At 43.3% G+C, this 27,007-nt stretch overlaps 1 protein-coding gene across 2 annotated transcripts in view; it reads right to left on the bottom strand.

Moving 5' to 3' along the window:
* The window catches only part of TTC1 (tetratricopeptide repeat domain 1), a 73,468-nt gene extending 51,575 nt beyond the window's left edge, over nucleotides 1-21,893 (bottom strand). Inside the window, exons 1-3 of one of the 2 annotated variants that reach the window (XM_082650545.1) lie at nucleotides 21,590-21,893; nucleotides 1,502-1,741; nucleotides 56-420 (exon numbers count right to left, since the gene is read on the bottom strand). In XM_082650545.1, the coding sequence (XP_082506671.1) occupies nucleotides 56-388 (333 nt within the window). In that variant the 5' untranslated portion in view covers nucleotides 389-420; nucleotides 1,502-1,741; nucleotides 21,590-21,893. The remainder of the gene's footprint in view (nucleotides 1-55; nucleotides 421-1,501; nucleotides 1,742-21,589) is intronic. The other variant, XM_082650546.1, reaches the window with a different exon arrangement.
* Between the last annotated feature and the right edge of the window lie 5,114 nt (nucleotides 21,894-27,007).

Below are 27,007 nucleotides of genomic sequence, written 5' to 3'. Positions count from 1 at the left end.
TCACTTTAAAAAGCAGTTTACATGACAGATCATGCACAATAAACAAAACACTTACCTTTTTCTCTTCATCTGGCATGTTTTTTTCCAGTTCCATTAGGTATTCTTCATCTAGTTCAGAAGAATTCACATCATTATCAGGTTTGTTCTCAACCTTGCCCACTCCTGGCTCTTCCTTCTCAAATGAGGCACTTGCATCATGAAAGCACTCCTCTTCTTCTTGGTCCTCCTGGGGATGGGCCTCAACATCGCTAAGCAGCTTGCTCTGGGAATGGTGATCTTTGGCATTAGACACTGGAGGGTCAACACGCTCTGCTTCCTGGAGCTCTGTTACTTTCAAACCATTGAACAGATCCTCTGGAACCCTACAGTTTTCTGACTTCTCCCCCATGCTGAATCAGTGAGGGAGGTGAAGCTGAAACTCTGGGAAAGAGAAAACATGTTAGGTAATGGTATCTATCTATCAAATCCTACCTATCACACCTAAACAAACTTCTGCATCAAAGCCCAAATCACACCCTAACTTCCTTTCACTGGAACTAATGCATTTATATATTCATATATAAAGGGCATCATACGCCCATAAATAATGCCAAATGTAATTTTAACTGATTCCCTTTTCAGAACTTCTTATAAGCAACGAGACACCGATTTTAATGTGGTTCTTCCACTTTCCACTGCTCTCAGTTTGTCGGGGTAGCAAAAAATAGGCAGAAGCGAAAACAATGGCAAGAAAAATGAAGCGTCTCTAATAATTTTTATTCAGAACGAATAGCCAGATCATAAATAAGGAACCACGGCCTGTCTTTCCAGCACCACCACACGAAGCTCAAAAATAAGTTTCTGTTGGAGCTAAAAATACAATCCGTGCCAAAAGAATCATCATCAACTTCCCCCACATGCGTGTGGTAGAGCCAACGCAGGTTATAGTGGGAGGCCCTGGCTCAGGTGGCCCTAAACAGCATTCCCGAGGGGGTCAGAATCAGCCACGAAAAGCGTGGCTCTCAACCCTGGCTGCACAACGTTAACACCTGGGACGCTTTAGCAAGTTCTGCTGCCCAGATCTTATATTCCAGATTCTGATTTGTTGCTCTGGCGTGGAGCCAGGGCACCTGTATCTTTAAAAAGGCATCCGAGGTGACTCTCACGTGCAGCCAATTGAGAACGAGTGCTGTAGAAGCTGAGTCAGATCGTCAGCACCGCCGCCCCACCGGTCGCAGTAAAATCACGCCAACGACCCTTGTGTTGCGACAAGAACCCGAATTCGCTCCAGCTCGTCCCAAGAAAACTTAAAACAGCACGATTTTATTACGGAGACTTTGCCTCCACAGCAACGTTTTGTTTCTCCCCGCTCCCAGGTCTAGTGGAAAAACACAGGGGTTTGAGGCCTCAGAGTTGTGGGGGCCTCAGGCCCCCATAGGGCCACCCCACCCTTCCTTCTCAAAGGTTCGTCCCGTAGCTGTGTCCCTCACCGCTAAGAAAAGAGACCTGTGGGGCTACTCACAGCTTCACAGCTCCTCTCGTCCTCACCTTCTTCGCCTCTGAGATCCTCTACTTCCGCTCAGTCAGATGCTCTTCCGTCGGCGCTGACCAATAGCGTCGCTGTTGGCAAAGCATCCTGGGAAATGTAGTAAAACCTCAGGGTGACAGGGCGTTGCTGTCGCTGTGTGACGTCATTGTCCGGGCTTAAATATGAGCGACGGTTACCGTCTTGGGTTACGGCAAGAGTCCGCGCTACTACGCACTGCAGGAAAAAAAGGAAAAGCGAAAGGCTGTTTCTATGATGTTCCTTTTACACCTCCGTTACGACCTCTTTCATGTCAGCTATGCTGTGTATAGTAGCATGAACCTGAAGCATGAACCTTGTCCAGAAATAAAGTTTTCCTTCTTATGTTTCTCAAAGTGTGTCTTTCAAGGGGTCTACCGCTAGATAAAAACAGTGTTGACAATAATACTAAGTTGTTATCTCCTTTTTCCATACTCCTTCTTTCATGAACGTACAATGGATTTTTCTAAAGGTTATGTGTCCTGTGATAGTGCAATGAACTGAACGCAGAAGGAGTGATGAGACTCCAGATGTCTTCTATTAAGGCAGAGGTTAGCAAAACTGTAAAACAATGCCACTCTTCTCACTATATATATTTTTTTGTTTTGGAAAACACAGTATCTATAAAAAGGTTATTTATGTTGCATATAATGGGTGTATTGTTATCTTAATGGACAAATTAACATAAGAATGTTTTCATTTCTACCAGTAAATATTGATAGGTATAACTCACATAAACAAAAGCTTTTTGTGGTCCTCAATAATATTCGAGAGTGTTAAGTGGTCCTGGAACCAGAAGTGAACTGTTGGCCTATACATTCATTCAAGAAATGTTTACTAAATGTTTATTAGACCCCAAGCATTGCCCACTAGGAATACAGAATTGAGATATCCCTTAAGGTAGCCAGACATGTTACCAGCAAGAACAGCAGGGTATTAGTTAGTTTTCTATAATTCACAGAATCTATTGCAGAGATAGCTGGGAGGGACTTTTTCCAGAAGGATATCAAATTTATTTCTTCAATTTATGTCTAAATGAGGTTATGCATACAGTTATATTTTTGTGTAAATGAAAAGCTTTAATATACTGAAAGTAAACATTAAAAATATATCAGAATTTTGGAAACCTTTTAATATTTCTTAATTTTCTAAATACAGCAAGAACTATAAAAAGGTAAGTGGTTTGGTCTTATGATCTTCAAGAAATCTTGTTAATAAATTCTGGTGTGATAGAAAGGCTATAAATTTCAGAGCAAACTAAATAAGTATATAAGTTAAATAAATGCATTACAATGTCACCTTCTTTACTAGCTGTCCAACTTTGGACAATAATTCTAGTAGCTAACCTTGATTGATTATGTGCTTACTAGGTGCTACATGCTGTGAAAAATGCTTTAGATGGATTATTTGATTATTTGATTTCTAATTCTGGCTCTGCCACTTGACTAGCTGTGTGACACTGGGACAAATTACTTAATGCTTCTAAGCTTAATATATAAATTTACCTCATACGTAAAAATTGGGATGGGTAACAATGGTTCCTCCCTCTTTAGTTTTTTGGCAGAAAGAAATGATATAATCTAGAAGACAAGGACCCACAGGACTTGGCACATAATATTTAATTAATGTGAGAGACAATAATAATATGTGACAGGGCTTGTGACAATAGCTGTGTACCAGAAACCTAATAAGAAACAGTCCCTGCCCTCCCCCATCCCAAGGAATGCACAGGCTAGTGGGGGAGGGGAAGGGGGGGATAAAGGCACTACTGAGCGTAAAGGAAGAAGCAATCCATTCTTTTCTTTTAACATCAAGAAGAACAAACATCCAGTTGGACCAATTTGGTAGATCTTCACTAATAAGATATTTGAGTTAGTCTGTTGAAAGAGGAATAATTCATTAAGAGGACAAAAACTGGAGAGGCTGAAGGACATCTTGAAAATATTAGGAGCATTCTGGGGAATGATAAGCAGTCGGATGTTGCTGAGGTAGAGAGCACAAAGCAAGAAACATTTTTAGACATGCAAGCCCACCAGTCAATTCTGGGAACCATGGAGGTTTTGTCTCTTTGTGCTTACAACCCCTCTGTAAAAGGAAAAGAAATGTTTTCCATCTAGAGGGCAGTTCTGTTATTTTCCCAGCGCAAAGACCATGTCTGTCTTGTTTACAGTTGTAAGGGGTCAGTGAACATCCTGTTATCACATGGGTGAATGAACCTCTTTCAGGAATTTATGGCCAAAACACTGAGTAACTCAGTGCTCTGATGGGTTGCGTAAGAAGATTTTGAGACTTCTGGAACTTCCTTATACCACTGTTGTAAGAATTAAACACAGAAAGTAAAGGGCTTAAGATAGAAAAAAATACTTTAATATTAATAGCACTTAGCGTGGCAAGTGCCCAATAAATATTTGCTGTTATTGTAATCATTATTATTAACGAAGGTATTATAGTATTACCACTATTATGACCAATTACTAATAGTAATTTAATTATTACTTGTGTTACTAATGATAACCAATAATATTATTAATAGTGATAATATGTGTGAAGTTTTCATTCACACCCCCCCAGACAAGGGACTGAGCACCTAAGTTTGTTGAAAGAATGGAAGCTGAACATGGATGAATAAATAATGAATGAATGAATGCTAGGCAGCATACTAGACCCTGTGGTGGGTACAGCAATAAATCTGGAGAGTAGTAAAATAATCATTTACTCTTTGCTTTTCTCCCTGGGGGGGAGCAGCTGAGTGGTTTCTTAGTGGCACATGCCCATCTCTCAATCATAAGGAGTTGCCCACTTGGTCTGGGCCAGCTAGCTCTGGGCTGGGAGCAGAGCAGGGACTAGGAAGGGGGTAAGCAAGTCTCAGCAATGGGTAGAAGTGATGGAAGATATTAGAGAAGGAGTCTTATACTCAAGGGTGCTCCTCTGGGTCACTGGCATGGCAACGGGATTGTTGCCCAGTATGGTGGTTAAGAGTGTAAGTTCTAGTGTCAGACTGCCTGGGTTTGAATCCCTGCTCTGCCTCTTAGCAGCTGTGTGATATAATTTTGGACAAGTCACTAAACCTTAACACCTACCTCGGAAAGTTTCATGAAGCTTAAATGGGATAACGAACCTAAAACACGTTGTACAGACCCCAGCTCAAACTTTAACTGTATTTTAAATTAAAGCAATTTATTTTAATTGCTTTGTGGAGAATCTGCAGGCAGAGATGGAAATCACTCCTGCCTCTCCCAGTGACTTATTATGTACACACTGTACTAAAACTTTAGGAGGCTCTGTGCATCTGTGCTCCCTGGAGCTAGCGATTTAAGTCTATGCTACACTGATTCAGTCCTTTTTGTGCTCAATGTGAATATATTAATACCACAAGGCTACTGAGCCCAGCTTTGGGGACAAAGCTTTACACTCTGGTATCCTCTAAGTCCTGGGCTCCTTCTCCCAGAGTTGGGGTGCTTGAATTTGCTAAAGCAGGGTCCAATATCCAGGAATAGTCAGGGATGTATATAAAAATATATAATTAACAGGTAGATCCTGTATTCTTATCGTGTTTCCAAGGGATGCTATGGCTTTTTTTTTTCCAGTTCTAATTTTCAAATTGAGATTTCTTGATAGGAGACATAATCAAGAGTTAACATCCTGTGCATTTAAATTTCTAGATTTTTGTTTCCCTGTGATCAGCATGTCCAATAGTAATAGATGTGAGACATGTATGTGTAACAGAGAAGAACAAACCTGACCCCATGTTAGATCTATTCCTTTAGCTCTAACCCTTGTGCTCTGTCGCCTGTGCTTAGTCATGCTGGCTCTGTACCTTTGTAAAAGAATGTTGCCTATAGCCTGCAATAGACCAAACAGCTCGTTCTCAAGGCTCTGACCTTTAAAGGTATAACACTTTCCCATTAAAAAGTTGCAGAACAGAGAATAACATTTGGCTTGTTGGAGGTTTATAGGAACATTGTGACCACATCTATGTGGACAGCTGCAAGAATAAAGGATTTCTGGCATAAGAAGTTTGCAACAACTAGCCACACCCCTCCCCTTTTAGTATGAAAGAAGCCTGAATTCTAACTCAGGTAAGATGGTTCTTTGGGACACTAGGCCACCATCTTTTCGGTCTGCTGGCTTTCTGAATAAAGTCGCTATTCCTTGCCCCTCGTCTCTCAATTTATTGGTCTGTCGTGTGGTGAGCAGTACAAGCTTGGATTCGGTAATGTATGCAATTTTTAAAGTTCTAGCAGGGTGCTTCCTTGGTGGTGCAGTGGTTAAGAATCTGCCTGCTAATGCAGGGGACACGGGTTCAAGCCCTGGTCCGGGAAGATCCCACGTGCTGCATAGCAAGTAAGCCTGCGAGCCACAACTACTGAGCCCACGTGCCACAACTACTGAAGCCTGCATGCCTAGAGCCTGTGCTCCACAACTGGAGAAGCCACGGCAATGAGAAGCCCGCACACTGCAACAAAGAGTAGCCCCCGCTCACCGCAACTAGAGAAAAGCCCGCACACAGCAACGGAGAGCCAACGCAGCCAAAATAAATAAATAAATAAATTTTAAAAAAAATTTGAATCTGTACTCAGATTTCATAAAATTTACAGTTAAAAAAATAGATTCATATATCCAAAATTTTCAAAAATACTTGCCAAATGACTGAGTCAAATACTAGTTTTTAAATTTAAATTTAATTAATATGAAATAAAACCATTAATATGGTTGCACTAGTCACATTTCAAATGCTCAACAGCCACATGAAGCTAATGTCTACAGTACCAGATAAGAGAGGCTTAGATCTTCCAGAAAAACAGCTAACTAACATTCATAGAGAACTTAGGTGTGTCAGGGGGTGTGCGCATTATTTTACATTTGTAATTGTACGTAATCCTTACAACAACCCTGGCCTCCCTACTTTCACCCTTTCTTCCTATGATCCCATCACCATGCAGTAGTAACCAGACTGATCTTTTAAACACACGAGTCCTGTTCAAGTCTTAACCATTTTCACTGGCTTCTCAGTCTGATTAGAATAAAATCTAAAATTCCTTGTCACGACCCATAAGGCCTATGTAAGCTGATCTCTACCTACCTCTCTGACCTCATCTTGTACCACTGTCCCTCTTGGGTGCTGACTACTCTCTTCCTTCCTAAAACACAATATTTTCCCCATCTCAAGACCTTTCTGTTCCACTTTCCCTCTGCCTGATGCCATTAACAGCTCTTCCCATGGTTTGCTCATTCTCATTCTGCAGGTCTTGCCTAAATATCACTTAAGTAGCTCACTCTATTACATCACCCGGTCTCCTTCATACCATTTATCACATCTGTAACAATCTTGAGTATTTATTTACTTGATTATAATAACTCCTTCTACTAGACTGTAAGAGCCACAAGGATTGAGCTCGTCTGTCTTCTTTGCTGTGAAATCCACACAGCCCAGCACAATGCCTGCTGCACAATAGAAACTCAAATATTGTATAAATGGATGACATTGAAAGGTATTATTATTACAAATGATAAGACTGACGCTCAGAGAGGTTAAAAGTTTTCCCCAAGGTCACACAGCTAGTCGAACAGAACAAGGACATAAAGCTGGGTCTAACCACAAAGTCTGTGCTTTTCTAAAGAACAAAAGGGGTGGGCAGATATAGTCACCTTAACTGTTAAAGGAGAAGTGGCTTTGAAGGTGATTTATATCTATAAAAAATATGGATATATACTTGGCAGGAAAACTCAGCAGTTTTTCATTGTCAAGCTAATGGCTCAGAGCCTGGTTAAAGATGAGGACTTTAATGCTGGTAGTGGATGGATGAAAGTACCATATAAAATGGAGTCTGACAGTCTTGGAGGGAGTCATGCAGAAGACTGCCAAGGCAAGCATCCTGCACTCACTTGCCCTACTGCCCAACCCCCCTCTGCCCTCAATCTCTGTCATTTGGATCAAGAAAGGGAATTCGTGCCCCAACCACAAATGGAATGACTGAGCTAGGACATTTTTTTCCCCTGGGACTCATCCGCTGGCCCAAACAATTTATTCTGAGTTAGGACACATACTTCCAACCCTCACTTTACTATATTAAATGTCAATGCCCATTTTAAGCATAAAGCATTGTGCTCAGGATGTATAAACCTTTGCAAGTTCAGGCAGCAGGGCAATTTTGGTCCAGCAGGTGTCAAGGACGGGAGTCAGAGGGAAGAAGGGATTGTTTGCTGAGTGCCAACTGGTTGTCAGGCACTGTGCTGAACATTTTCATCTGTCATTCCCCTCACTGAATCCTCCCAGGCTCCCATTTAAAGGGGGAGGAAATCTTTTCACTCTAGAAAGGAGACTGGTTTCTTTGTCATCCTTTGTTCAGGTCAAAGCAGAGCCAGTCGATATTGGGGGAGCTAAATAACCTACAAATTCCACAGCAAGAAGCTCTGTCCCAGGTTTCAGATCTCAGCTTGGAGGTCCCCTCTCCGGGGGCTCACATTTTAAAGAGGATGCCTCTAACCACACCCCACCACTCCAGTGATTCTCTTTCACAGGGCTCCATTTCATGAATCATGGCACGTTAAAAAATTATTTTCAATTATTTTACTTCCTTCTTGTCTTTTCTGCTACAGATAAAGCATAGCAGTTTTAGAGCAAGAGTTGGCAAACTTTTCCTGGAAAGGGACAGGTAGTAAATATTTTAGGGCCTGTGGGCCATGTGATCTCTGCTGCAACTACTAGACTGCTATTATCACCTGAAAGCTGCCAAAGACACCATGTAAATGAATGAGAACATGTGTGTTCCAATAAAACTTTATTTACAAAAGCAGACATTGGGCTGGACTTGATCAGTGACTGTAGTTTGCCAATTGCTGTTTTAGAGCACGGATTGTGGCATCAGACTGGCTGAGACTGAATCCCAGCTCAGCCCCCGACTAGTCCTGTAAACTTGGACAAGCTCCTTAACTTTAATAAACTCCCCATTCCTTATCTATAATGTAACATTATCTATAATATAACTCCCCATTCCTTATCTATAATGTAACATGGGGTAACAGTATTTTCCTTCTAGGGTGATTGGGAAGCATAAATGAATTAACATAAGTAAAATACTAGAACAGAGCCTGTCTCTTAAAATTTTTAATGTTAATGACATTAGTCTTAAGTGTCAGGAGGGCAAAGTCCACATCAGTTGTGCTTGGCACAGTGCCTTGCAAAACGTAAGCGGTCAAGGAACACTCGTAAACAAATGAATGAGTAAATGAATGAATGAATGAATGATCTCTCACTAGGATCATGAGAAAACCAGGGTTTATTCTCTGTTTTTATTTATATATATATATATATAAGTAGGCTTTTCTTTTTCATTTTTAGTAGCATAAAAATTTCCCCTAATCCTAACTTTTAGCTGGGTTCTTCTCTATGAGGCTCAGACACCAGAATCAGACTGACATTTTCTCAAAGCCAGAAAAAAAGGGCAGCTTCCATTGTGCAAACCAGACATCCTCTGCGACAAAAACATCCCAAAGTATTTCCATGAATCCTTGGGGAAACCAATCAAAATACCAGCTTGTTTAGGAACCATCTTCCTTGGCCAAGCTGACTACCTCCCAGTATCCTGTGTCTTTGAGTTTAAGACTGTGAAAGCACTAAGTAACACCCCAAACATAATTTGAGGTCATTCCTAAAATATGATTTAGCAAGTTAAGATATTTGTAGATATTTACTTTGCTATTTAAAACATTAATTATGGGGGCTTCCCTGGTGGCGCAGTGGTTGAGAGTCCGCCTGCCGATGCAGCAGGGGACACGGGTTCGTGCCCCGGTCCGGGAAGATCCCACATGCCGTGGAGCAGCTGGGCCCGTGAGCCATGGTCGCTGAGCCTGCGCGTCCGGAGCCTGTGCTCCGCGGCGGGAGAGGCCACAACAGTGAGAGGCCCGCGTACCGCAAACAAAAAAACATTAATTATGGTCACCTCAGCAGATTTCTTGGATGAATAAATATTTGATAAATATTCACAGGTATTTTAAAGGCACAGATTATGAAACAAACCAACTTTCTCAATTTTCCTGTCATTTGTCCAATTATCCTTGTATTTAGAGATTACAGAGGAAATGACTGGCTGATCTATGATTTTTTCTTTTAACCATGGTACATTGGCTTAAGTTTTTCAGAGCCTAAGGTATGGAGTTATATGACCCATTGGAGAAATCTCATTTTATCTCCTTGTGTTCATAAGTAGTTCCATCCGAGTGCATTTAAGGTGCAATTTCCCCTTTATTATTGAATTTTATACTAGTTCAATCCCACTCTGGCACTAGGAAAATATATGGCTGTCTCAGGACACTTGTCTAGAAGTGATAGAAAAACACCAGCATCTCTGGGAAATAGGTCTAAGGTTGGATAATTTAATAACCCTTATCATTTACTTAGTACTTCAGAAGTTGACTGTGCATAATTGAAAAGGCATAAGCTCTGCATCTGTGTGTGCTCACGTGCAGATTTCTCTGGTTCTCCTAGCAGTTCTTAATTAGATAAGGCAAGTATTATTCTCATCTTACAGAAGAGAAAACTAAGGAAATGGAGAGCTGAAGGGTCTTGTTCAGAATGACCATGATAGCTAGTGGCATAGTTTCATTTACAGCCAGAGGGACAAAGAGATCTCATATTTCAGAAGCTTTGTCTCATTTGTTCCATGTACTCCTTGGTAGTCTGCTGAAGGCTATGGACCCCTTCTTAGAAAATGTTTTTAAAGGCATAAAGCAAAATATACAGGATTATGAAGAAAATAAATTATTTTGAAATATAGTTACTAAAATATGAGAAAAAATTTGTAAGGTAGATCTATATAAATGTATGTCTCTTTATTAACACATTAAATATGGCAGGTCTAATAACTACCATACTTTTGAGGTAGTGATAAACATAAATGATAACTTAACATGTCTGAAACAACTATAATATGCAACTATAATATGCTCTAAAATATCTGTGATTTCTTTTGGTGAAAAAGTCACAGATTCTCCTAATATTACTGTGGTCTGTTGCCTACAGTCATAATAGAAGGAAATGCTAAATTTCAAGTAGAGGTTAGGGAAAATAGGAATGAAATAGTTTTCCCCATCCAAATTCACAACCCTTCTCCCTGAATTTTATCCATGGTCCCGACAAGGTTCTGTAGACCTTAAGTTAAGAACTCCTTCTCTAGTCTAGTCCTTCATAAAGCAGATGAGAAAACTGGGGGCCAGAGAAAGTGATTATTTAGGATTGCTTAGCTAGGTAATAGCAGGGATAAAACTAGAACCCAGGGCTTCCCTGGTGGCGCGGTGGTTGAGAGTCCACCTGCCGATGCAGGGGACACGGGTTCGTACCCCGGTCCGGGAAGATCCCACATGCCTCGGAGCGGCTGGGCCCGTGAGCCATGGCTGCTGAGCCTGCGCGTCTGGAGCCTGTGCTCCACAACAGGAGAGGCCACAACAGTGAGAGGCCCGCGTACCACACACAAAAAACCAAAAAACCAGAACCCAGGGGTTGAAAAGGCCTTCCTTACAGGGCTATTATGAAGAGTAAATACAATAATATATGTAAATGCTGGCACAATATCAGGCACACAACAGCCATCTTGCAAAAAACATGGCCACCTGATGCAGTGGAAGCACACAGAGATGGGACTTTCTGGAAATCTCCTTAGATAAAAGGGGGACAGAGTCAGCTATATGTGCCTTTTGCCCGTGTCCCTTTCCTTTTCCTGCCTGGAAGAGAGACATTGCGTCCACATTAGAAGGACAGTACAGGCAAATGCTAGAAGGGACACGGGGCTCTCCTCATGGTATGGAGCGGCCGCATTAACCCTGGGTCACCTACCCCCAGACTTCTCACACGACAGAAAAAAATCTGACTTGCTCAAGCCACTGCTACTTGTGTTCTGTTAGGTGCAGCCAACTCCCTCACTGACACACAGCTCTTGCTGGCCGGGTGGCTGACTGTCTCTGAGCTTCTCACTCTGTAAGCGCAACACCAAGGTTTTCTGGTGAGGATCAGACGATACGTAGAACTTAACGCAGTGCCTGGCCCAATTTCAAGTGCAGAGTTAAAGGCAGCTGTTGCTACTATTTCTGTTTCAGTGTCTCGCAGTTCAGTGCTCTTTCTTCCGTATTGGCTCACAGCTTCAAAACCACACTCACCATTCCCATCTACCCCCCACCTACCCCCTGCACCCTTCTCCCCTCCCTCTGGTACACATGCCTCGAATTCAGCCTTGATTAAATGCTTATCATGTCTCACAGAAAGGAACAGTTTATGAAAATGCTGACAGAGGCAGAACACCTAATAATTAGTGGGTAACAACCACAGACATGGAAGCAGTTAGGAGGTTTATATAAATTCAGGGGATGAAAGCAACTTCTCATTTATTCCTCAGATTTCTTGCACAAGCCCTTGAGATGTTATTTCTGCCAGCAATGCTGACTTCACAGGAAGAATGTGGGATGAGAAGTGAGTGGTTGTAGGGGGCTGTGAATACCCCTTCCACCCCGCTCCAAACACCCCTTCAACCCCGCTCCTGTGGCCACTCTGCTGGACCTTCACCATCAGAGCTGGGGCCCTACGGGTGGTACTCTTGGCCTATGGTCTTGTCAACAGGACGGCGCTATTTCCCCACCTGGTCCTTTCCTTCCTTGGACATCCCTTTCCCCAGCACTGATGGACTGGGGACCACTTGGGATGCTAATGCCTTCCAAACTAGGCTTCCCGAGCCATGGGGCCTAGAAGCGAGGCACATGGCTCTCTACACTCAGGGCTGCCTGGGCCTCTGTAAGTGTACTGGGCAGGCTAAAATTTGGCACCCCTTCCAATTAATATCCTCTTATCATCATCTGTTAAAATAATATCACTAAAAAAATTCAGGTAGGAGGAAAAAAATGTCGGTAGAAGAAATAAGACTAAATTGGAATCCCAGCACCACTCCCCGGAAGTGATATTAGCAACAGTTTGCTGCGTAGCCTTCCAGAAAATTTTCATACACTGTAATGGACTGAATTGTGTTTCCCCCCTAATTCATATATTAAAACCCTAACTCCCAATGTGACTATATTTGGAGATAGAGCCTATAAGGAGGTAATAAAGGTTAAATGAGATCATAATGGTAGGGTCCTACTCCAATAAGACTGATGACCTTATAAGCAGAGGGAGAGACACCAGGGATGCGTAGGCCAGAGAAAAGGCCATGTCAGGACATGGTGAGAAGGCAGTCATCTGTAAGCCACGGAGAGAGGTGTTGGAGAAACCTACGTTGCCAACACCTTGAGCTTAGACTTCCAGCCTCTGGAACTGTGAGAAAATAAGTTTCTGTTATTTAAGGCACCCAGACTGTGGTATGTTGTTATGGCCGCCTGGGGTGACTAATACTCTGACTTCATTATGTAAGTATATGGGCAGGACAATTTATCAAAATATTTCATTGTGCTTAAACTCTCTATTTCTTCCTTCCCCCTCTTACTAAGGAGGCAGTCGGCATTTGCAATTCCTTAGCTCAGGGGTGGCTGAAGTGTCTTCCTCCTTAAGAGGTTTTCTTTACTTCCATTCCCAGGAGTACTATACATGTTTGCCAACATTCTCTCCAAAAGTATATTGTCAAACTTTGCCCTTCAGATTTTGTTTAGTGGGGATGAGGATGAACAGATTTTCTACAAATACAAATGCATAGGGAATTCCCTGTCAGTCCAATGGTTAGGACTGCACTCCCACTGCAGGGGGCATGAGTTCAATCCCTGGTCAGGGAACTAAGATCCCGCAAGCCACGCGGCACGGTCAAAAAAAAATACCAAACCAAAACACATAGAAATAGATTAACCACCCAGTAGGGCCTATTAATGTTCTAAGAAAAAAATCCACGGGAGCATCTCTTATTGTTCCATGTACTTATTCTCTTGTCAACTCTCTTTTGTGATTTTTCTGAATCAGACAACTTTTGGGGAGGTAGGTTAAAGGGTACAAAATTAAGATTATTTAACAAATTATCCAGTCCTCATAAACAGGTCCATTATTTAGTTTCAAAGTTTCACCTCTGGTGAGGTGCCCACTGATTTTGTGAGGCTAACTTCAATTATTTTCAGCATACTTTAGTTCTACCCCACCTGCATGCTTCAAATGAATTAATCACTCTTTACCACCAGGCACTTAGGAAGAAAACAAATTATTTTCTGGTGTGGACAAAAAGGAACAGCAAGAAGCAACGTCAACTGTCTACCTTCCACTCCTCTTTCGCCTGACTTCAGGGCAGAAGACACCCACAGATTGAGACCTATTTTCTAGGTGGAGGTCTCTTACCGAAAGTTTAACACTCCTTCTGGATCAGTGCGTAGAACTTGGGTCTCCCCCTCCTGTGTCTGGGAGTCCCAGGACAGGGCTGCTTGTGAGGCCATGTGCTGATGGATACATACAAACAGTCCCGGGGTTCAACAAGGACCCCTCCCATGCCTGACCTTCCAGTCTTGTCCCTTAGCTTCCTACCACCCATCTCTTCCAAGTTTGTAAACAGGACTTTTCTACTCTAGGAGCTGAGTTCAGTTAAGGAGGCTCTTCTTTTGTCTGGGTTCTGCTGGGGAGTTGTACAAAGTTATATCTTGATTTGTGATACCTTTTGAGCCAAAACATAATCATTTGAATACCTATTTTTTTTTAAACTCTGTTTTTAAAGGGAGAAGAAACATTTGTATGAGAATGTTCCCAGGCACAGGCAGAACTAGAGCTTTAAGAAACATACTCTTTGCCATGATTACCAATGTTTTGTTGACTCTGACCAAACACGTGCACTGTACAGAGTTAGGTCTATGTTAGGAAAGAGTGGATTCTAAAAAAAATCTCCCCATCAAGAACTGCCTTTTAGAGCAGGAATGAGACCAATTAACTTGTCCACTAATTTATCCCAGTGATGTTTTAGCATTTCTTATAGATCCTCCCTCCCCTCAGGAAGCTACAGAGCTGGTTTGCTATTTAACCCAGCTGTCTATGCTAAAGTCCTGGGGCTCTCAAGGCATCAGTTTGAAGGACATTGGAAACTCCTCAAAATGTTTTATCTAGGAAGATTTTTCTAAGAACTAAAGCACAGAGAGCTGCTTTTATTATACCTTAAAATGAACAGCCCTTTAGATCTTAGATTTAGAAACAGTACTTATTTGGGGGCTTCTTAGTAAACCCTGCTCTGAGGGGCTCCTTGAATAGAATGAATGATGAGAAGAAGTCTGAGTGCTTGTGGAGGCTGCCTGGAGAGCTATTATGACCTCTTCTCACAGGAACGGACTCTGCCAGTAGCATGCTCTTGTGAGGGTAACTGGGACCAGCAGGGTGAGCACAACTCATGAAGACCTGTTTCTAACAGATCCTCTCACTTCGGGAGGATGAGGTGGGGTTTGAGAAGCAGTGAGTCTGATCAGGTTGATTGATTCTTTTCACCATTCATCCATCCCTTCCCCTGCTGAGGATTTCTGTGAGGGAGTCACAGCTGAGTCCCCAGTTACCCTCAAGGTCAGCTTCAAGGGCCTTGGATGAGAAGCCAGTTCCTGTCTCCTCAGCTTTAATTTCCAAGCCACAGGCCTCCCTGGCTCACTCCCCTTGCTCCATCACAGTGACACAGTGACAGGGTGGGAGATGGGTGAGGGCTGGTACTAGCCGAGTCTTAGCCAGAACTTTGTCCACAGCCCATAATTTACACGGGTTTGATGGCCTCTAGATCCTGAGAAGTAGCAGCAGTAATTGAACACTGCACTGTTTCCCAGACTTCAGTCATTAGCATAGCCACACCATGATTTTTGCTATTTCTGTGGTCCTCTATTATTATAAAATACATATTTAAAAATAATTTCCCCACTTAATAATTTTTTTTTTTTTTTTTTGCGGTACGCAGGCCTCTCACTGTTGTGGCCTCTCCCGTTGTGGAGCACAGGCTCCGGATGCGCAGGCTCAGCAGCCACGGCTCACGGGCCCAGCCACTCCGCGGCATGTGGGATCTTCCCGGACCGGGGCACGAACCCATGTCCCCTGCATCGGCAGGCGGACTCTCAACCACTGCACCACCAGGGAAGCCCTAAAATCTATTTTAAAAGAAAAATTTTAGGTAATCTGCACAGTTGAAATACTAGTGCCACTTGCTCCAAAGAGAAGTTTTCAACAAAAGTAAATACAATGAAAACAAAACAATATGATTAAAATTGAGCTCTGAGGCTGCCTATCTAAAGGGCTGCGCCTGAGGTGTGCTTTCTCTGTACTTAAACAAGAGAGGGGGGAGGAAGAGAGAGAGACAGAGGTTGAGAGAAAGTGTTAGAGGGGTGTTAGGGCTTTACTAGTATCAAAGTCAGACTTTCAATTTGACGTAATGGGAAGGACTAAAAGACACTGAAAAGAGTACTTTCTCATTTTATGGTCTAATATTATTGCCTATTCAGTGTTTTACTTAAGTCATCCTGTGGGTGGTCAGAGAGCAACGTACACTAGCTGAGCAGTTATGGCATCTTAAAAAGTTAGGACCAGAAGCATGTAATGAAATCAACTTCCTTCTTGCATAGATGAGGGGATATGAGGACAAACTAAAATTTTTTATTATAGTAAAATACACATAACATGAAATTTACTATTAGTGACATTTAGTATATTCACAATTTTGTGCAACCATCACCACTATCTAGTTCCAGAACACTTTCATCACCCCAAAGGCCTCCCTGTACCCATTATCAGTCATTCCCCATTTCCTCCTCTCCTAGCCCTGGCAACCACTAATCTGATTTCTGTCTCTATGGATTTGCTGACTCTAGATATTTTATATAAATGGAAGCATACATCTGGCCTTTTGTATCTGGCTTCTTTCACTTAGCATGATGTTTTTAAGGTTCATCCATGTTGCAGCATGTATTAGTACTTTTCATTCCTTTTTATGGCTGAATAATATTCCATTGTATGGATATACCACATTTTGTTTATCCATTCATCAGCTGATATACATTTGGGTTACTTCCACCTTTTGCCTATTGTGAATAGTGCTGCTATGAACATTCATGTACAAGTTTTTGTTTGAGTCCCTGTTTTCAATTCTTTTGGGTATATACCTAGGAGTGGAATTGTCAGGTCAAATGGTCATTCTATGTTTAAGTTACTGAGTAACTGCCAATCTGTTTTCCATAGGGGCTGTACCATTTTACATTCCCACCAGCAATGTACAATGGTTCCAGTTTCTCCATATCATTGTCATCACATGTTACTTTCTGGGTTTTTTGTTGTTGTTGTTGTTGTTTTAATTTTGGCCATTTTAGAGAGATGGACTGACTAACTAACTAACTTTGATGGAACACTAATTCTCCATTTCTTCTCTAATTAATTCTCCACTCAACAGCCAAATTAATCTTTCCAAAATGCACATCTGATCACATCACCCACTTTTTTGATCCCAATCTCTTAGGATGAAGACAAAAAAACCCACCTAAAGTCCTCCAGACCCTGCATGGTCTGGTCCCTGTCTGCCTTTCAATCAGCACCATGAACCCCGGCCTTTCAGAAAGCATCCTCTTGCCAGAGCATGGGCTGTTCCCTCTGCCTGGAATGCTCCCTTTCCCACCCTTTCAAAGCTTAGCTCAGGCTTCATTTCCTCAGGAAAGCCACCCCCCACCAGGCCAGGGGGCTGGTCCTCAGCTGCCAGAGCACTGTGCATCTTGCCTTTTTAACACCCCTGTCTGCAGTTACACATTTATTCATGTCATTATTTCATCCTGTCGGGGAGCTCCACCTTCACTCTGCTTGCAGAGCAGAGTCAGCCAATGAAGCTTTGGACATTGCTTGAACCTGGAGCAATTGTCTTTTCTCTTTTCCATTCAGTCCTCCCAATGAAGAAGGACAAATTTTTCCTTTCTCTGCATTCCTTTGCTCAAAGACCAACTTTTCCTCCCCAAAAGCCTCATCAACCATGCGGAGCTGTCTGCCGGGTTTGCTTGATTCTTAAATTCAAAATTTACTTATAGGACAATAAAAAGCATGAATGCTGTTAAGGAAATGAAAAGACAAGACAAACTGGGAGAAAATATTTGCAAAGCACGTATATATTAAAAGAATTGGGCCTAAGATATATAAAGAGCTCTTAAAAATGAATAAGAAGATTTAAAAAAACAATAAGAATGAGCAAAAGATTTGGACACATGACCAAAGAAGATGTACAGTGGGCAAATAACACAAAAAAGATGTTCAATATCATTAGTCATTAGGGAAATGCAAATTAAAGCCACAAGGGAAACTATATACCTACTAGAATGACTAAATTTGAAAGGACTAACAATACCAGATGTTGGTGAGGATGTGGAGCTTCTAGAAATCTCACACATTCTTGGCAGGAATGCAAATGGTACAGCAATTTCGGAAAACAGTTTGGCAGTTTTGATAAAGTTACCATACAACTCAGCAATCTCACTGCTAGGTATCTACCCAAAAGAAAGGAAAACAGACATACATTCACACACAAAGACTTGTAGGCAAATGTTTACAGTAGTTTTATTAATAATACCCCCAAACTGGAAACAACCCAATGTCCATAAACTGGGGAATTAATAAACAAATTGTGGTTTATCCATACAATGGAATGCCACTCATCAATAAAAAAGAAATGAATTACTGATACATGCAAATCATGAATGAAAAGCATAATGCTAAGTGGACAAAGCCAGATACAGAAGGTTATATACATATGAAAAAGTTTTGTGTTTCAGATGCTAGAAAGACCTCCAAACAGCTCACAAGATCCCACTCTGAGAGACACAGGGTCTGGACACCAAGGAGGGGAAGCAGCGTAGGGTTGTGGCGGTGTGATGTATTGGGAGATTGGGACTGACATATATACACTAATATGTATAAAATAGATAACTAATAACAACATGCTGTATAAAAAATTAAATAAAATTCAAAAAAAGAAGAGAGACACGGGGTGTGATGAGGCGACTAAGACTCAGGTTTCCCATATTTAGTTCCTCCAGGGAGGATTTCATCTGTATGACACTGGGGAAAACTGTAGGGAAGATCAGTGGTTTCTAGGACTGAAAGTGGGAAGAGATTGACTGCATAGGCGCATGAGAGAAATTTGGGGAGTGTTGAAAATCTTCTACATCTTGATTTTAATATTGGTTACACGAATGCATACGTTTGTCAAAATTTATCAGACCATACTCTTAAAAAAAGAGTTAAAAAATTTTTTTAAACCATTTAAAAAAAATTGAAGTATAGTTAATTTACAATGTTGTGTTAGCTTCAGGTGTACAGCAAAGTGACTCATATATATATATATATATATATATACACACACACACATATATACACACACACATATATATATATATATATATATATTCCTTTCCAGACTCTGTTCCATTATAGGTTATTACAATGCATTGAACATAGTTCCCTGTGCTATACAGTAGGTCCTTGTTATCTATTTTATACATAGTAGTGTGTATATGTTAATCCCAAACTCCTAGTTTATCTCCCCCAAGAGTGAGTTTTATTTTATATAAATTATACCCCAATAAAACTGACTTAAAAACTTACTTGAGGGGCTTCCCTGGTGGCGCAGTGGTTAAGAATCTGCCTGCCAATGCAGGGGACACGGGTTCGAGCCCTGGTCTGGGAAGATCCCACATGCCACAAAGCAACTAAGCCTGTGTGCCACAACTACCGAGCCTGTGCTCTAGAGCCTGTGAGACCCAACTACTGAGCCCATGTGCTGCAACTACTGAAGCCCGCGCTCCTAGAGCCCATGCTCTGCAACAAGAGAAGCCACCGCATGAGAAGCCCGTGCACCGCAACGAAGAGTAGCCCTCGCTTACCGCAACTAGAGAGAAAGCCCGTGCACAGCAACAAAAACCCAACGCAGCCAAAAATAAGTAAATTAAAAAATAAATAAATTTATATTAAAAAAAAGTTACTTGAAACTCAACAATAAAAAATAATTTAATTTAAAAATGGGCAAAGGACTTGAATAGATATTTCTCCAAAGAAGATATACAAATGGATAACAAGCATGTGAAAAGATCCTCAGCATCACTAACCATTAGGAAAATGCAAATCAAAACCACAATGAGATATCACCTCATACCCATTCAGATGGTTACTATTTAAAAAAGAAAGAAAAACCAGAAAATAACAACTGTTGGTGAAGATGTGGAGAAATTGGAACCCTTGGGCACTGTTAGTGGGAATGTAAAATGGTGCTGTTGCTATGGAAAACAGTATGGCAGTTCTTCAAGAAATTAGAATTACCAGATGATTCAGCAATTCCATTTATGGATATATATATGTAAAAGAATTGAAAGCTGGGTCTTGAAGAGGTACTTATACACCCATGTCCATAGCAGCATTATTCACAAAAGCCAAAAGATGGAAGCAACCCACATGTTCATCGATGAATGAATGGATAAACAAATTGTGGTATATACATACAAAGGAGTATTATTCAGCCTTAAAAAAAGGAAACTCTGACATATGCTACAAAATGAACATTATGGCAGGTGAAATGAGCCAATCACAAAAAGACAAATACTGTACATGAGGTATCTAGACTAGTCAAACTCATGGAAACAGAAAGTAGAATGGTGGTTGCCAGGGGCAGGGGCAGGGAGGTGGAGGGTGGATGAACTGTTGTTGACCAAGTTTCAGTTTTGCAAGATGAAAAAGTTCTGGAGATTGGTGCACAACAGTGTGAAATGTAAATATATTTAACACCACTGAACTGTACACTTAAAAATAGGTAAGACGGTAAATTTTATGTTATGTGTATTTGACCACAATTAAAAAAAAAACCTTAGAGTACTTTAGGAATATATATATATATTTTCTATATACAAAAAAGCCAAGATAGGGAATATATGAAATAAAAAGAGAAGACCTTCTCTGTTCCTCTTTTTTTCCCTAGTACATACTCTCATTCCCATTTCCGGCTGAGAATCATACATTCAAACATACAGCTTTAAAATGTATGTAAATGGAATGAAACTATATATATGGTCATGTAATCTGCCTTTTCCATAGTGTCCACCTCATTTTAGAGGTTTTCTATGTCAGTATACAGCCAGGGACCTCATTCTTGCTAACCACCACATTGCATTTCACAGCAGGGATGTGCATAATCTATCTAAGCGTTTTTCTCTGGATGGACAGTTGCATCATTTCCATTTTTCCCTTCTACAGACAAAGCTGCAGTAAACATCCTTGTACATCCCTGGGGGCTTGTAAGAGTCTCCCTGTGGGTCAGAGGCCTACAAATGCTCTGCTGAAGGAATGTTTACTTGAAATATTTCAGATATTGCCAAGCTGTCCTCCAAAATGTCTGCACTAAGATCACCCCTTAGCACTGTATGAGGTTGCCTTTGTCTTCACACTCTCAACAGATTATCAATTTAAAGAATATTTCCTGCTGTGCTTTCAGAGGCCTCCAAAACACCACAGCCACGCCGCCCACTTTTTCCACTGACAGTGGGGACCAGCTAGGTTGTGTTTCTGTTGTCTCTCCCTCTAGGAATACCCTCCCTTCCTCTCCCCTCCCTTCCCCTCCACTTTGCCTTCCCAAATCCTTCCAGGTGGGCTGCAGCTCCCCCTCCTCAGCAGTCTTCCTGGATGCCCCTGCCTCACCTTCTCCCTGGAGGCCTCCATGTAGTCAAGGCTTACCTAACTGCACTTTCCACTGCTTCTTCAACAGCTCCTGTTTCTTTATCTAGAGCTTCTCAGCTTTTCCCACTAAAAAATCCCTAACAGCAGGAGAGAGTGAATGCAGAACCCAGAATGTCTGGGGAGGTCAATTGCAAGTGGCTATAGGGAGAGGAAAATTTCTTTTAAGTCCCTTGTTTATCTTAAAATTCTAGTTTTATATTAAAAGTGTTTTAATTCTTGTCTCACCCCATAAAACTGGCGCTCCAGGAGATGCCCCACATTTATCCCATAGTTTTGTGAAGTCCCTGGCACGCCTCTGTAAAGCCCAGGGAGAAAAATGCAGTCTGAATCTGACCTTCCTCACTAGTCCCAAAGCTCTCCAGAAAGGGACTCAGATGTACACCTACCTGTCGGGTACAGGGAAGAAGTTCAGTAAATCCACTCCCTTGGTGGTTGGTGCACTTCCGTCTCTTTGACTTGAATCCTGGGGAGGCCAGGGAATTGCAAAGCAACTTGGTGCGTTCACACTCCCGTCGCTTAGGCGCGTTGGACGGCAGGTGGCGCCCGGGTCCTCCTCAGCGCCGAGCTTGCCCCACTCCCAGCACCAGCTCAGGGGAAGGGGCAGCGGAGCGGTCTAAAGAACTGTTTCCCCGTCTCTGCACGTACAGAGGAAGGCAGGCCGGCTCTGGGTGGCAAGGAGAGGCCCCGGAAGGCTTCATTTCTGCTGCGCGCAGACGGAGACGCGGCGGCGGCGCCCGCTACGGGCGCCCGCAGGACAGCCCTCCGCACCTGGGCGTGCACTGCGCCCCCGCCCGGAATGGCGAAGGTAGCTTCCGGCAGTTGCAGAAAACACAGAAACCGAACGCCAAATGTTTATGAGCCTGCAAGAGGAGGAAATTGAAACTTCCTGGTGTGACTGGAAAGGCATGAAAACAGCTGCTGTTTGGTTTCTGGAAACCGTGTCTCCGAGCTTGTTACAGCATCGCCCTTTTACCCCCTGGCCTAGCTTCTTCCTCGCTGGAGGCAGGGGTGGGGAGGTCAACAATCTGGGGCAGAAGGGTCAGATGAGAGGTTCCCTTTCTCTGAAGCCACCTGGGCTTAAGGCAGGTGGCAGACAAAAGTCAGTGACTAGGGGAGAGAGGAATGGCTCTTCCAACTCAGTGTTTACCCAAGTGGGTCCCCGAAGACAGTGGACCCTCTAGGGGATCTGGAGGGGAGTAAACTCTGATCCTTTTCCTGACGGGGTGCAGGTTAAAGTACAGTGCTTCTTAACATGTTGTCTACAGACCACCTAGATCATTTGCTAAAAATGCAGTTTGCGGAGCTTTACTAAATCAGATGGAGGAGGCCAGAGGTGGTAGTGCTGAGTCTGTGTTTCTAATAAGCCCTTGAGTAGCTCTTCTACTCTCTGAGTCAGAGAACCACAGCCCCAGCTCTGTGTACTAAAAGCTGGCAGCTCAGATACAAGAACCAGCCTCTGAGTGCCCATGTCCTTCCAAACTGGGCTAGCTCTAGTCCCACCGGTCAGAGGGTGCAAATTTGGTCATACAAATAAGTATACAATATTTCTGCCTAGTAAACCCCCATCTATCAAGCCTCAGGCCCTCTGAGTCTCCCCCAATATTTCTGGAGCCCCTGTGAGTTCCTTTTCTCCCCCCACCTCAGTAATAACTGCTTTCCGCAAGTTGCATGAAAGAGTAGCCGCAAGTGTGACCAGTGCGGCTCCTTCACCTGGTGCTTCCAGAGCTCACCCTCTCCTGTGGGGTTAAGTCCCCACCCGCCCAAAGCTGCAAACCCTCAAGGCCAGATGGAGGTGTCTTCCCTTTAGGTCTCACAGCACCCAAACCAAGCTTTGCTCCAAACAGAATACTTCCATTTCTAACTCAGGATCAGATTTTGTCATCAGGGCCCAGAGGTAGTGCTGCTTGGGCTCCCAGTGTCCCAAAGATCTTTGAGCAAAGAGCTTCTTCAGAGATTAAAAGTGGTGTACTGGTAAACTGCTTTCCAAAAAAGAAAAATCAAAGCCCTGATTTGTCACGTTTACCGATTCCTGTGGTATAAATATTCCCATCACTGCAGATTTTAAGCAAAGTTGGAAAGAGGCGCTCATCATCAGTGTCACAGCTGGGAAAAGGCGTCACTGGCACAACACTCCCTGAGGGCTGGCCAGGGACCAGATACCAAAACATCATTCATTCATTTAACAACTATTTACTGAGTGCCTGCTATATGCCAGTTGCTATTCTCTGATCTGGGGATCCGGAAGTAAATACAAGGGATCAAGCTCTTGCCCAGGTAGAGTTCAGCTTCTAGTGGAGGAGACAGCCCATAAATAAATAAGTAAACAAACAGGCCAGCTCTTGATAAGTGCTATAAAATAAGGAAAGCCAGGTAAGGAGCTACAGCGATGGGTGATCTATTTTACAACCAGTGATCAGCAAAGGCCTCGTTGAGGTGGTGACACCTGAACTGAGTCCCAAAGGGGTGAAAACTGTAAATGTCTGGAGTAGCACAGGCAGAGGGAACAGCAACGGCAGAGATCCTAAGAAAGGCGTATCCCTGGTGTGTTCATCAAGGGGGCCAGTGTGTTTCTGGAGCAGAGGGAGGGGAGAGTATAGCAGAGGAGGTGGGAGAAGAAATGGGGGAGCAGAGCATTGCATGCAATGTGGATTTCTTGTAGTGGGAACTCATTGGAGTGTTTGAGCAGGGGCATGGTCTCATTTACTTTTCCAACGGGCCATTCTTGCCGCTGGGGAGGGTGGTACAGATGGACAGTTTTCTAAGGGGGAAGCAGGGAGTTGAGTTGGGAGGCAACTGCTGGAGAAGGTGATGGTGGCGGTGGTGAGAAGTGGATGGATTCCAGATACATTTTGCAAAAGAGGCCATCAAGCCTATTGATGGTTGATGTGGGGTTTGAGATCCACAGGGAAGTCAAAGAGACTCGGGGATATTTGATTTGTGTAATCAGGTGAATGGTGATACAGTTACTGGGATTCGGGAGGAACCAAGAGGCCAGCTGGGAGCATGGGAAGCTTGAGCTGCCTATGAAAGGCCTGGGCTGGTGACATGATTTGGGAGTCATCACGGTGTGGATAGACTTTAACGCCACGGGAGTGGATAAAGTCACCAGGGAGGGAAGAGGAAGATCCAAGGATGGAGCAGTGGGGACCTTCAACACCGAGAAGATGGGAAGATGAGAAGGCTCTCTGCTGAGAAGGAGTAGTCAGCGAGCTTGGAAACTGTGCAAAAGAAGTGCTTAAAAGTACAGAGGAGCCTGATCAGTTGTGCTAAATGCTGCTGAGAGGTGCGGGAAGATGAGGACTGAGAAAAGGCTTGGCTTTGGCAGCATCGAGGCCCTTCATGACAGGCATGGTTCCCAGGAAGTGGTGGGGATGAAAGCCTGTTTACAAAGGATGGGAGAGGAAATGGGGGAGAGCAAGTGAAGACATGGAGTGTAAACACGAAGGGGGGTTCTGTCAAGGGAAATAAAGTAGGTCGGCAGAGGGAGAGCGGTAGAGACCAGTGATGCTGGGAAAAAGAGAGCATTGTCTCTCTGTTCCCTGATGCCCACCTACAAAACTGCCCTTGTAGACTCCTTTGATTTCCTGCATGTCAATTCATGCCCAGCAGATGCTGGGGAGGGCCCCTGGGCCACCGGCGCAGGAGGCACAGTTGGACTGTGAATTCCAGTTTCCATTCGGCTGGCACTCCTGCCACATCCCCCTCGCCGAGGCAGAGAGGCTGGCTGGCTCTGTCTACTCACCACTGTATCCTAAGCATGCCTGGCTTGGAGGAGGCCTCAGCAATATGTGGCAAATGGTTGAAAGAACACCGGTCCCTCAGAGACCTTAGGGACAATGCTCAAGGACAGCTGTGCTGGAATAGCTGGGGCTTGAACCTTGCAGTGGGGAAGATCCAGTGCCTTCTGACATCTCTGTGTAGGTGATTTCAAGTGGGGGGCAGGTGAGGGGGAGAATCTTGCTCAGGTGTTTCCTTGGGTGCATCACAGCCAGGGGCTGGCCAGCCTCTCGGGCTCTCTGGGGCAGCAGAGTGTTCCGGTTGGGAAGGGGAAGCCCTGCTGACTCTGCTGTGTCAGGACAGCCACCAGTCTCTGCCCTGGGAGCCCCTTCCTGTGAAACCTGCTGGCTTGTCCTGGGGTCAGCTAGGGAGGGATGGAAGGAGGCTGCTTCAACCCTGATGCTGCAGCAGGTGCTTCCTCATCAATCCCTGCTTTGCGGACGCTCATAAGGAATGGTCTTGAGCTAGATTAGCTGTGTGGACTGGATTCCTCAGCCAGGTGTGGAGTCAGCGAGCTTCATCCTGACGTGTATCACACATGCAGAGCATCTAAGTGGCTGGATTCACCCTTTGGATGGGGATTGATTGGACATTTGGGTCGTGAGTGACTGGGTGATATTTGTGATTTTCACTCATGTTTCTGCCCCACGCCTTTCTGCCCTTTCCCTTCATTCAAGCAGACAGTAGGTTTGTGCTTCATTCCTTCCAGTGAGGCATGGATGGCGGAAGCAGGAGAAGCTTGCAAGGTTTCCCGGCTTTTGTTTTCTAAAAGCTCAAGACCAGAGACGGGCAGACAGAGTCAGAGGGAAGGAGTAGGGAGCTTGGAGAAGCAGGAAGGTGAGAGGTGCTTCCTTCAACATACAAAGAAGGTTGTTCCAGGTAAGGGGCGTGTAGAGCAAAGTCAGAGGGGCTGCTCAATTCAAATTCTGGCTTTGCTACCTGGAAACCACCTAATCTTGGACTAGTTACTTAAACTACTCTAAGCCTAAAAATGAGACAGTAATAATGTCTACCTCACTGATGTGTTCTAACATTTTGGCTTTAGTCCCAGGGCTCTTGGGATACCTGTTAAGAACTGAATTGTGTACTCCCCGCTGCTGCCCGCCCCCTTCGCCAAGTTCATATATTGAAGTCCTAACCCCCACTACTTCAGAATGTGACTGTATATGGAGATAGGGTCATTAAAGAGGTCAGCAATATAAAATGAGGTCATTAGAGTGGACCCTAATCCAATATGACTGGTGTCCTCAGAAGAAGAGGACATTTGGACACAGACAGGAACAGAGGAAAGACTGTGTGAGGACACAGGGAGAAGACAGCCATCTACAAGCCGAGGGGAGAGGCCGCAGAAGAAATCAACCCTGCTGACATCTTGATCTGACTTCTGCCTTCCAGAACAATGAGAAAACAATTTATACACACACCCAGGACTATTATTCAGCCTTGAAAGAGAAGGAAATCCGTTTGCAACCGTATGGATGAACCTGGAGGACATTATGCTAAGTGACATAAGCCAGACACAAAAGACAAATACTGTATGATCTCACTTACATATGGAATCTAAAAACATTGAACTTACAAAACCAAAGAGTAGAATGGTAGTTGCCAGGGGCTGGGAGGTGTGGGAAATGGGGAGATGTTGGTCAAAGGATACAAAGTTTCAGTTATGCGGGATGAATAAGTTCTGGAGATCTGATGTACACCATGGTGACTATAGTTAATAATACTGTATTGTATACTTGAAATTTGCTAAGAGAGTGTTCTTGCCACACACACAAAAAGGTAACATGTGAGGCGATAGATATGTTAATTAGCTTGATTGTGGTAAGCATGTCACAGTGTATGCTTATATCAAAACATCATGTTGTACACCTTAAATATATACAATTTTAACTTGTCAATTATACATCTATAAAGCTGGGGGGAAAAAAAATCAAACCACAAAGTACAAACCCTTCCTGGCCCTAGGGGTAATGGTTATAAGTGTGGGTTCCAGGGTCATACTGTCTAAGTAGAAATCTTAGGTC

Source organism: Grampus griseus, assembly GCF_964374135.1.
Source record: "Grampus griseus genome assembly, chromosome: 3".
In the NCBI taxonomy this organism is placed as follows: Eukaryota; Metazoa; Chordata; class Mammalia; order Artiodactyla; family Delphinidae; genus Grampus; species Grampus griseus.
The sequence above is the reverse complement of the archived record's forward strand: the minus strand, read 5'-3'. Positions and strand labels throughout refer to the sequence as shown.